We start from the raw sequence: 12,932 nt of genomic DNA on the forward strand, positions 1-12,932 counted from the left end.
AGACAAAAGAACAATAGTCACCTTATTTCATTGTTAATGGCATCAAGCTGTTCTTGTAGCATCATGGCAAGAGTCTGAGCATCAGAGTGCCCACTAGGTGAAAGAAGATCCATGGAACTAAATATGGTTTCTCTGTCATCATCATCGATGTCAGACATTTCAGTGTCACTCTCAAATTGATGGCTGCTCAACAGACCAATATGTTGAGTCCTGCTCCACTCTTTATCACCAATTGTCTGTATCTGAAGTGCAGATAAGAAAGAGTCAAATTTCCATGATGGTTCTCCTAATCATCCACCATAAATTCAGCAGAGGATTCACAGAGACTTTGGAGAAACGGTGTGAATGCCATTTGCAATCTTCTACTGTAGTTGTTTGGTGGATAAATTGCATATTCCATAACCCTCTCATTTTGCCATTTTAATCACTGTAGAAAGCAGAAATTAAATGGAAAGCTAGGCTTTCCATTTAATATTTTTACATTAACTTGGTTTTGAACCTTTAATTATTATCTTTTGCACCTTTCCAAAGACACATATTTAACACCCAATAACAGAATTTCTCATTAATTTCAAATATTAATTTCTAACATTCAGAAATATTTATCTTTTAAACCTCCAGAATTGAGAATGAACAATATTATTTGACACACCTAGAACAAGTTCCACATTTATACTTGTTCAATTTTGGTGCAGAGATTTTTAGTGGAAACTAAAAATGTAAACTATCTCAAATCAGAGTCCAACCAACTTTGAACTCATCCACTGCAGTTTTTACAGAGCTGGGGTGGTGGCAGGTAACTAGCCCACCCCCAGGAGTGTTTGGGCAGGTGGGGTTGGGGTGGTGGTGGTGGTGGTGGGGGTGTGGGGGGGGGGGGGGGGGGGGGGGGGGGGGGGGGTGGCAGTGGTGCAGGTGGGTCCTTCATTTAAAAATCCGAATGAGGCTGCATGTCACAGATTTTCTGGGTCTTGGAAACCCAGCAGCTAAATAAGCAAGGACCGCTGCATAGAACCTGCAGGTGCTTTTCCAGCACTGCATGAGGGCTAACAGAAGCAGGAGTTCTCCCCTGGACCATCTGGGATATGAGTTAACTGCCACCCCCGGCCCCCCCGCCAACCCCCAACCCCACCAATTGGACATCTCATCAACTCTTTATTCAATGCCCTCTGAAGTCCTCCACAGCCCACCATCCCCTCCCAGCACCCCTCCTATAACCTCTGTAGACCACTGTGATCCACTCCCCTCCTCCTCTGATCTCTCTGGCCCAACATTGCAGTCATCTTCCCTGACTTCTCCAGCTACGCTATCAATGTCCCTCTTGAGTCTCCAATTGCTCCTGGCCCCCAAATCAATGTTCCATCCTACCTCATTCACTCTCAACCACTCCCCTTCCAATGGTGTCACTCTGACCCCTGTTCTCTCCCAGTCCCACACCTCACATTGATGTCCCCCTGACCCAATATTTCTGGCTACCCCTATCAATATTCCCCTCAATCCTCAATTTTCCCACACTGGCTTCTGATTTCTCTGCTCCCCCTCCATTGACGTCTCCCCCCACGAAACCCCAATCTCTTTGGCCTCCCCATTGATGTCATTGCAACACCCAATCTCTTCTTGCCCTACCATTGAAGTATACTTGACCCCTGACCCCTGCAACCCTTATTATCAATGTCCCCTGAGCCTATTTATTCTAGACACTCCATTAATATTCCCTATGAAACCTGATCTCCCCCAATTCTACCATCAATGTTCCCCCGAACCCTGCTTTCTCCAGCCCTACTTTAGGCTCCCTGATTACAGCCCAGTGCTGCAAGCCTCCTTGCCCAAAGGCCAGCCAGGCTTTCAACTGTGGCTCAGAAATAGGTTCCAAAAATTCTACTTGTTATGGATTCCAAAACTGGGACCTAATGGAAGAACATGAGGGAAACCTGTTCTTCCTAACTGTAAAACTCTCTGCTTTCTCCATGCCTCTCCGTTAATATTGGGGCTTTATTGCAAATTTCCATAGAAAATAATTCATGTAACCAACATGACTTTTATGGTAATTCTGAAATATTCAATCAACCTTTTAGTGAGAAGGAATTCCTGAAAATTATTTGAACACATATTTTATGCTGTTGAAAATCATTTGCTTAAGATTTCTTTCAAAGGGTTAAGGCCTAATCGTAGAAATAAGGCTTGGAAGGCTGTTACTCTCTATTTTGAGCTAAATAGTAAGCTTAATTGTTAAGTAACAAAAAGAAATTGTACAAAATACACTAAAAGTTTGATCAAATTTTTAAACAGTAAATGTGGTTTTTTTTAGGCAGTAATTTTTGTAATTTTTCCACGTTAGTAAAAAACATCAATTTCACATATTTCCGTCACCTTATCCAATGGTATATGTTTGCAGTACTTGAGCAACTTTTAAGTTGTTTTCTTTTTGTTTTGGTTGTCAATGACATTCATTGGTTTTGACCATAATGTCTTAAAATTGTATTTTGAGAAAAAGGTAAAAGATGTTATAAATAAACTGTCTATATTATACTAAACTTATTTTGATATTCCTTTGAACTTATTTGAAATGTTCAAGAAAAGGCAATAATTGATTTAATAATTATTCAATTATACATGAATTCAAATCTGATGCACAAACCTTTGGTTCTTCTCTGTGGCCTACTGTACACCCTTTCTGTGATCTCCTTAGCACTTTGGCAGACCTATAATGGTCAGATTGGCTATCTATCAATGAGCCCATGGAATACCGCATATCAGGTGAAGTATCCAAGCGTGGCCTGGAAATTAACAATGCTTTCATTACCTTGTAGAAAAGAAAATGTTCTGGACACTCTTCAATCTTAAAAAAATAAATTAATTTAGCAGAGCCATTGCATTAATAATATGTCATAAAAGCTGAATGTTAATATAAATTACAACTGTGACTGTACTCCAATAATATTTCATTGACTGTAAACTGTTTGGGTTATCCTAAGGTCAAAAATATGTATATAAATGCAAGTTACTTTTTTCTTTTTAGGACATTAATTTGCCCATGAGTCATAGAGTCATTCAAGTCATTACGGTACAGAAAGAGGCCATTTGGCCTGTAATGATCATGCTGGCCATGAGTGGTATCTGTCAAAGAGGCTGGACCTTCAATGTATGAATTACAAAAAAAAAATCTGTGGATGCATGCAACAACAAATTTATTTAATTTTTCTCCTGTCCAGTCTTCTCTCTGGACCCTGAAGACATTTTTTCTGGTCTGGTACCAGTCTCTAGACACATTTGTCACAAAGTTCTTGTGGTTGCTGGTCATTTGGTGAAGGAGGTAACAGAGGCAGAAGACCCCAGAATTTCCCAGAGTTGATTGGCACGCCAGTTTGCCAGCATCTTTCTGTCTCTGGAGGCAGGTTAGGAGGGCTGATGGCTATCTCCCAGCAAGGGACAGGTAGCTAGTTAACATAATTAAAAGGATAATGAAGGATATTAATCAGAGGCAAGCAAGGGTCAGGATTTCAGGATCAATTTGAGGCTCGGCCGCAGCTGAAATATCTACACAACTACAGCAGCAGGCGCGAGGTCCTCCTTCACAATGGTAGTCTGGCAGCTGTGCCCATTTCTTTTTGAAAAATTTGTAAAAATTGCTGAGAGGGTACCTCCATCTTTTAGCATCCTCTTTCTCCCTTTGCTGCACCTGCAGACTGCCACTCCTTCAGTGCTGAAGGGCATCCTATTGGTCCTCCAGTGTCAGGAGCTGCTCTCTGGCCACTTCTCTGATAATTGTCAGCAGGTCTGGCAACATCGGCGGAGAAGAAAAGAGTTGACGTTTCGAGTCCTCATGACCCTTCGACAGAACTGTCGAAGGGTCATGAGGACTCGAAACGTCAACTCTTTTCTTCTCCGCCGATGTTGCCAGACCTGCTGAGTTTTTCCAGGTAATTCTGTTTTTGTTTTGGATTTCCAGCATCCGCAGTTTTTTTGTTTTTTTCTCTGATAATTGTGTTGGGTGACAGAATCAGATAACACACTGTCACGTGGCACAAAACAATCATTCGTGTTGATTTGCTATCATCCCTAACTGAAATATGAGCATCTCTATATTGACTTTGAACCCTTTCCCCATGTCATTTCTAATGTTTGTCTTTCATTTCCCACAGGTCCTTAATGTATGATGGAGGAGTTGGTGCTGGTTTAGTTAGAGTCTTCAGAAGATGTTGTGCAATCTGAGGATGCACCATCATGCAAATTATACACATTCTTCATAGGTGCAGATATACAAAACTTGGTGGGGCCTCCAAGGCAGTAGCTAAGTTGTCACATAGTGAGCCATTCATCACAGATGAGCAAGAACAAGCACTGAAGCAGGGACTGCAGTGGAGTGTTCTGCTTGAAAGGAGCAGGCCATTCTAAGCTCTGCTCAACTGGACATAAATGCTTATCCTTAGGGTTAATTCAAGAAGAGAAATATTCTAAAGCGGAGCTAAAATGCACCACTGGAGCGAGATTGGTGGAGTCCATCTATAGCATGAGTGCCATGATAGCTCAGACCTTTGCACTGATGTAATCATCCACAGAAATAGTGGCCACCTGCATGGAGCATCAGATGACGCAGGCAACCAAGTGCATGCGTGCCCTCACCAATGGATTGCATACTCAGTCTCCTACTTTAAGTAGGATGAAGGAAAGCCTCACTTTAGCCATTCAGTGCCTTGCTGAAGTGCAGCAAAATACTCTCTAACTTCTTGTCAGCAGCAGAGTGTGGGTGGGCTTTGAGAGAAGATAGAGAAAGGATATGTGGTGATGGGGATTTCACTCAAAGTGCTCCCATTTCTTATCCATTGATTAGTCCCCAACCCCTCAGTCAGAGCCCCAGATGCTGACTCCTGCTGCTGATGATCAGGTCTGATCCTACGTGGGCCATAAAACCCACAGGACGTCCTCCACAAGCATTCTCAGCTGTCCGAGCAGGGAATTGAAGAGCTTGCCTCTAACTCTGCTGAAGCTATAGGTGTAGCATCATGTAGAAGTAAGAAGAAACTGAAGTGGAAGACTCTTTAATTCCATAAAAAAATTCACTTGAGTGTGTTAAAATACATTGAAAATGTTAATGAGCTATAAACTTTATTTCAAGTCTCCATTGTCTAGTCATCTTCATTGTTACATTCCCCTGCCAAATGGCCATCAGCCTTGTGAATGGTATGACCAGAGTGTAACCAAAGGGCGTGAACTGAAATGGAGAGCTTATTGACTGTGGGAATGACTTGTGTTGGCTTTGGGGTGTTGGGGTGTTGGCGGGTGACACAGTGCGATGTGCAGTGGGTTCAACATTGGTGTCATATGGCTTCACTCACTCAGGTTGCCTGAATCATGCCTGTATGAGCATGTCATGGACTTTTCTGTAGCTAGTTGAAAAGCTGCAGGCAGCCTGGCCACACCAGCCTCCTCATCATCCTGCTCTTCCTGCTGCCCATTCGCCTCTTCCCCTCTCCTCCTTTGAGGATGCAAAGCGATTATTACCTTCCCGCCCATGCGGCTTCAGTTCTCTCTACAGTGCTATAATGTGCAAGGCACAGCACTACCATCCTGGGCACCCTTTCTGGTACATACTGAAGGGTGGCCCCAGGTCTGTCCAGGCACCTGAATTGCACCATCATCAACTCAAAGGTTTGCTCAATGACCACTCTTGTGCTCATGTGGCTCCGGTTGTACCTATCCCTGATTCAGTGATAGGATTCCTCACAGTTGTCATCAGCCAAGTGCTTAGAGGGTAGCTCTTGGGTGGAATTTTCCCAAAGTGAAACTAAGTGTGTTGATGGGTGGTTTCGGCAGCGCCCAGTGTACTGCCTGTAATGGTGGCAACTCACGCCCAATTCTGCACTTGGAGCCTCATTAATAATGCAAAGGCGCACTTTGTTCTGAATCACCTGACGGGTCGGGAGTTGATTCATCCGCCCGCCATCAGCTGGTGAGTTCAAAGGTCCGAGCACACATCATATTTAAACGCCAGTAGAACACACAATCTCAATCTCTCCAGCTCACCAGAGATGTCTGCAACCCATAAGAGAAAGCCCGAGTGCCTCAGGACAAAGTCTGCACCCCACTTCACCCACCAGGACTTCTAGGCCTTGGTCAGAGGAGTGCAGAAACAATGGCATGTGCTCTACCCCATGGATGGCTGCAGGTAGCACAGCAGCCTCACATCTCAGGCCTGGGGCACCGTAGCGGAGCAGGTCAGCACAGCTGATACCTGTGCCCAAAGTGCCACCCAGTGCAGGAGGGGGATGAATGATCTCATCTGCTCTGCCAGGGTAAGTTATCCTTCAACTCTCGGCAATATCAAACTCTCATCATGGCATCATGCACTCAAACAGCTACTCTCTTCAGGAATTTCAGGCAACTATCAGTGGGGGACACATATCAACACTCCTTCTCTCACTGAGATGTTCAAATCATCACCATCCCATCTATCTTGTTGCTCACATTCCATCCTCTGGCCCTTCTGGGGAGAGCTCACAGCACATAGGGACATACATCTCACCCAACTTCTGCTCCATTCCTTCTCATCATGTGCCTTTCTTTCTTCTTCATATAGGCCAAGTTGGCACAGGATAGGCATGAGAGAGTGCAGACCATGGGAAGGATGTCCGCCTTCAGTGAATTCGAAGAGGCTGCAACCGAGCTGGCTGGGGACAACAGGGATTGCTCCTGTGGGAAAGGGGAGATTGGCCTCTTCAACCAAGCTAGTATGGATCACAGCTCCATCACCTCATCAAATCCTGAAAGTCACAGTGAGTCACGTGCAGTCTTATCTAATGCACGCTCATTAACTGAAACTCTCTTTTCCATTTTCTAGGCACAAGCACATCAAGGCCCCCAAGACATTCCAACTCCACCAGTGAGAGCTCCTGGACCTCATCTGAGGATGAAGCTCCAGAAGAACCATCACAGCACTCACGAGCACAGAGACGCATGTAGGTGTGCAAAGGTATAGATTAGGCTCGGGCTCACTTTCTGGGGAATACCTAACTGAGATGTCCCCCCAGCAGTAGGAGGCAGAGACAGTCCAGTCCAGTCCAGGCACTTGGAGGAATTCTGGAGACCAGCCACCCACTCGGTCCGAGTCAGATGATGAGCTTCTGAAAGTAGCTGCCAAATCTATCCTGGAGATGTAATGACAGGCAGCGGAACATAAGATTCGGCAGTCACTCAGCAGACTAGAGTGAATGATGGAGCAGTCCATCCACATTCTGTCTGATGTCGTGGCTCTGACATCGAGCATCTTGAGATCATCAGGCTAAGGCTGGCAACCACCATGGAGTCCTTGGTCCAGCATGTCTTGATGGATTTGTGCTCAGCCCTGCACTCCATGGCCACACACCCTGGTGGGCACCATCAGGATGGAGGCAACATGGTGATGAGGCACCCTGACTTCCCTCCGGGTGCACCATCTCCTACAAAAGTGAGGGCGGGGCCCTCAGGCATCCACAGGGAGGATGAGCGTCAGCCGGACACTCCAAGGGTGTACAGCCTCTCCCTCCCCCACTCTGCCTGTGACCCCATCCACTCCAGCTTCTCAGGCCACCGAAGGCGCTTCTGACCCTGAGCAGGTGACCCTTATCAGGCCAGGGCCCTCCAAACCACCGGCCACCAGAGGACGTCCACCAAGGTCATCACCGACATCAGGACGTAGCAGTCAGTAGGCTGCCTCCACCTTTGCTGTGGATGTCACTTTTGGGTTACGGGTGTGCTAGACATGTAAAGAAATTGCACTTTTGTTAATACATTTGATGGTTATGTGAAAGTTCCTGTCAACTGAAGGCATTGTGATTTTGTAGTTTGGAGTCCTCTTATTTCAAGGTTTAGCCTTCCTCCCACTCAGTGATAGTGTCCCATGTGAGATTAACATTCCTGCGATGTCAACCTTAGTTGAACTAGTATCCGTACCCCTTGTGTGATGTCAGAGAAATGTGTTTAAATCTTTATTGCAAGTGTGTGATGCAAGTGTTTCTCACCCTTCTCCCTCAAAGAATACCATTGAGTGAGGGAAGCTCATCAGTATTGATAATCTAGCAGCATGTGTGTCTCTTCAGTGGTAGTGGCAAAAGAAAAAATATGCACGGGAAGAGGAAATCCCTAGGCATGTCCCTAGTCGCAGCAGTGTTGGCATCATTAAATGGCGGCGAAGGCTTCAAGTCTTCTGTTGCATCGATCTTGTCCCTAAGTGGGCTCTCAGTTCCCAGAGTGAGCTCACTCTCAGGGCTCCACAGAACAAAGCAAAGATCATAGCCTGGTGATGCATGAGGCAAGTGTGAATGCGGGACTTGTTCTCGCTGCAAGTTGGTGGACATCCACTGAGTTGAAAGAAGATGGCATTGAAGGCTAGAAAAGGTTTGGCCATATTCCCTCTCTTTACTTTATTCTTCCTGGAACCCGTCAATGATTAATGTATCATGGGCACGTCTCCCATGACTTCCTTCCTCCATGGCATGCTTGCACTCATACTGACCCTCAGCAACCTACAGAGGTTCCTGGGCTTTCGGATCTTCATCTTCTGATGAGCTCGCATCCTCCTCCAGGTCGTCCTCTGACAGGGGAGTCACCTCTTTGCATAGCCAGATTGTAACGGGCGCAACACACTGTGATGATGCAGGAAAACCTGTCGGGAGTGTATTGGGGTGAGTCACCTGAGTGGTCTAAGCATCGAAGCTCATCTTCAGAAGCCCTATGGTCTACTCTAAAAGTGAGCCTGTGGACCTCTGAGTAGCATTGTACCTATCATTGGAATGACTCTAAGGGCGACGCACCAGTGTCATCAGCCAATGCTTCAGTGGGTACCCAAGCAGCCATCCCTGCAGACATAATGGCTTCTCGACAATCTCAGGCACCTGGGAGCGACTCAGGATGTAGGAGTCATGGAAACTCCCAGGTAACCCTGCACAAACGTGCAGTATTTGCTTCTGGTTTATCACACACCAGTTGCATGTTGATGGAATGATAGCCCTTGCAGTTTATAAACATTAGGGCCTGCTGCCATGGAGCCTGTATACCCACAAGGGTGCAGTCTATTGCACCCTGCACTCTTGGGAAGCCTGAGACGCTAGCAAAGCTGGTGAATCTCACAGCTTGGCTATCTTCGTCCAGAGCAAACCTGACATAATGATGGGCCTTCCTGTAAAGAGCATCTGTGGCCTCTTTTATGCATCGATGTTTTGCAGACTGAGAGATGCCGCCCAGGTCGCCTGTTGATCCTTGGAAAGAACCAGAGGCCAAGAAATTGAGTGCAGTGGTCACCTTCAAAGCTACTAGCAGGGGATACCCTCCAGCTCCACGTGGCGCGTCAGGTCTTCATGAAGAATGTGGCATAAGCGATGTAATAGATCTCAGGACAAGCGCAGATGTGTAGCATTGTCTCTTGCTCATTTGTAAATAGAAGATTCTTGGACGATAAACCCTATGTCTAGTGAGTTGCCTCCATTGTCTGGGTCTCTCCTCCTGACCCTCCTGTTCATGCTGTGGCTCTGCTTGACCCTGTCCCTCCTGCTGGAGCTGCGTGTGTCGTCGTCTCTCCCTCCTTCACCTTTTCCATTACATTAAGACCCTGACAAAGGCAGCATTGAGCCCTGGGTTCATATCTGTTTTTGCCTTCTCTCTGAAAGGAAACATTGAAGAAATTAATGATTCAAGGGGCAAGAAAGTGATGTTCAGGAGATGACATGTTTGGAGACTGTAAGGGTCCATAGTTTTTCCTGCCCTAATTGTATGGTGGCTGATGCTGCCTTGTCTCTGAGAAACTAGCACACACATCAAGGTAACCAAGATGGTGTCGCAGATCTGTAACATCTTGAGGATGCTAAAGTGTAAGTGAGATGATTGACTCAACCTAGCTCTGTGCTCCAAACTCTGATGTGGCATATTAATGACCAATCAGTTGCTCATGGTCAATGAGTGGATGCCCTTTGGCTCAGTTGGAGTGTCACATCTGGTAAACACACATGACAGGCCTTCACTGATGGAATGCCATATATGATACATCTAAGTCTCCCCCATTATTGCCTTCATTCCCAAATTCTACATTCCTATGTGTTACACTTGAGATGCACTGACTGTGATGTGTAGCCGCTGAGTTCTGAGTAGTTCTTTAACAGTGCTAATGAAGCCATTGGTTTTAAGTGGCTTTTATCGCAAGGAAATCTTCCTCCTTTCTTTCTAAGCAAACTTCTGCTCAATCTGGCAGCAACAAGAGGTTAGAGGGTGACTCCAGAAAGTCCCCCGTCGTGTTTGCTCACCCTTTCCCCCTGACTGACATTCCACAGCCTTTCCTCCCCGTTGCCCCCCTCGTGTTGGTCAGCCCAAAACCTTGCCTCACAACCTAGCCCCGGTTGAAGCGCTAGTCTCTGAATGTGGAGGCCTGCATGAGTACCACAGCACAGTGGTGTTCCTTGGGACAATGAAATCAAAGAGAAGGAGCAGTCCAACCCTACCAACCCAGCAGAGTGGCATTCATTGCAACAAGACCAGCATAGTGCTATGCCAGATATGTTCCACTCACCCCAAAGTTTCCAGCGAACCGAGGTCTGACTTTTGCATGCCCCCTTTTCAACTGGTTTGACGCTGATGTAATTTCTGAGTGGCGTGACGGAAGATTGGAAGACATGGCAAGATTCCTGTGAGCATCTGTTTTAATGATCATTCATGACATGCTAATGAATTCAAATTGAATTCGTGCCACTAGTCGGCAGGATAACTGAACCGCCATGAAACCACTATTGGGAGAATTGCGACCTGTTCTTATGACGGCAAGTTTCCGCATTTTTGCCTCCCACCCACCACGAAAACTCACCGTGGGTGAGATTGGAGAATTCCATCCCTTGTCTCTAAGGAACCATCCACTGACTCTGTTTGGAGATGCGAAGACCTATGAGAGATGTGACTGGCACATTATGAATGCATTGTGGGAGCTTCCAGGGTATTTTGCATGGACATGCATGAAAACCTTCTGGTGGTCAAATACCAGCTGAAACTGATGGAGTGGAATTATACGTACGAACATACAAATTAGGAGCAGGAGTAGGCTAATCGGCCCCTTGAGCTTGTTCTGCCATTCAATAAGATCATGGCTGATCAAACTGTGGCCTCAACTCCACATTCCCACCTTTGACTCTCTTGTTAGTCAAGAATCTATCTACCTCTGCCTTAAAAATATTCAATGACTCTGCCTCCACTGCTTTAGGGGGAAGAGAGTTCCAAAGACTCACTGCCCTCTGAAAGAAAACAAATTCTCCTCATCTCTGTCTTGAATGGGAGACCCCTTAGTTTTGAACTGCGTCACCCAGTTCTAATCTATCCCACAAGGGAAAACATCCTTTCAGCATCCACTCTTTAAAGTCCCTCAGGGTCTTAAATATTTCAATAAGATCAACTCATCTCTTCACATCTTGCCTACCTGAAAATGATCCATTTATACCTACTCCTGTTAGCTAAACAATCCTTTATCCATGCTAATATGTTATGCCCTACCCCATGAGCTCTTATTTTGTGTAGTAACCTTTGATGAGGTACCTTGTCAAATGCCTTCTGAAAATCTAAGTAAGGCACATCCACTGGTTCCCCTTTATCCATGTTGCTTGTTACATCCTCAAAGAACTCCAATGAATTAGTGAAACATGATTTCCCTTTCATAAAACCAATGCCTGATTGCATTGAGATATTCTAAGTGCCCCGCTATAAACTCCTCAATAATTACTTCCAGAATTTTCCCTATGACAGATGTTAAGCTAACTGGCCTGTAGTTTCCTGCTTTCTATCTCCCTCCTTTCTTGAATAGAAGAGTTACATTCGCTGTTTTCCAATCTGATGGGTTTTTCCAGAATCTAGGGGTGGACTCGTCCCAGATTTGCACTAAGTGCGGTAGCAGGCATGAAAAACAACATGTTACCCACCAGCCATATTTGTGTGCCGTATCATCTGCTTCCCGCCTCATTAGTTATGCAGCCACAGGAAACATGCCTCTGATTGGCCTGTCATGCCATTAACTCGCCACTTCCTCACACTAGGCGCCATATTTAAACTGCAGTCATGCACACACTTCTCAATGTTTGAAGCCCAGGATTGCTCCTGTGAAGACATGGCTCTGAAAGCCAAGAAGAGTTCAGTGACTCATCACTAGAATACCTTTTGGAGGCCCTCCATAATGTTCTCCAGCTCCCCCAACTGGCCGCAGGAGGTCCAGCAATCTCACCAGTCTGTCAGGGGAGGTGGTGGCAGTAATGGTTAGTGCCAACATTGCACAGAAGAGGTTGGCCATCCAGTGAAGAAAGAGGATGAATGATCTCATCCATGCCGCCAGGGTAAGGCAACCAACTCATCACTCTAAACTCACATATTCACAGGGCCACCACACATTCACTGGCACCTCAGCCACCATCCTCTCAAGAGACATCACCACTCACTCTCTCACATACACCCTCACATTTCCATCTGGCCTTATCTGCTCTGGAGACCACCTCCTCAGCCCTCACCATCTTGAGGCCACTTGCACAGATCAACAAGTGCCCCCACATACAGGCAGGGATAGTCCCGTTCCTCAGTATAGCCCTCACCCTGCAGCCTCTTACCTTGCTTGAGGCCACTTCTCCCCCTTCCCCAAGGAACACCTAACCATGCAGCCATTGAAAAGCCACCCCCGCTTTACAGTTGGTCTGGTAGTTAGAGACCTGCCCATGAGCCCCCCTAAAAGTGATGTGATGCTGCCTGCGAAGCCTGGTGCTGACAACTGCGAGTGCTGCGCGAAACAAGGTAGGCAATCGAACGTCGAAGTCCTGAGCAAAGAGCAGCTCACCAAGTGCACGTTGCTTATGTATAGTTGTGAAACATGTCAGTGTGCAATCAAGCCGACACACCTGGATGATCCACTGTGAGGGGGTGATCCCGGTGAGCAGGGCTTATAATGA

General features: G+C 46.2%; 1 protein-coding gene across 1 annotated transcript in view; it reads right to left on the reverse strand.

The window, feature by feature from the left end:
- Positions 1-12,932, reverse strand: part of ppfia2 (PTPRF interacting protein alpha 2) — a 647,479-nt gene that overhangs the window by 156,988 nt on the left and 477,559 nt on the right. The window contains exons 17-18 of the mRNA XM_041215777.1: positions 2,636-2,774; positions 22-242 (exon numbers count right to left, since the gene is read on the reverse strand). Of these exons, the coding sequence (XP_041071711.1) occupies positions 22-242; positions 2,636-2,774 (360 nt within the window). The remainder of the gene's footprint in view (positions 1-21; positions 243-2,635; positions 2,775-12,932) is intronic.

Source organism: Carcharodon carcharias, chromosome 21, assembly GCF_017639515.1.
Source record: "Carcharodon carcharias isolate sCarCar2 chromosome 21, sCarCar2.pri, whole genome shotgun sequence".
NCBI classification, from domain to species: Eukaryota; Metazoa; Chordata; class Chondrichthyes; order Lamniformes; family Lamnidae; genus Carcharodon; species Carcharodon carcharias.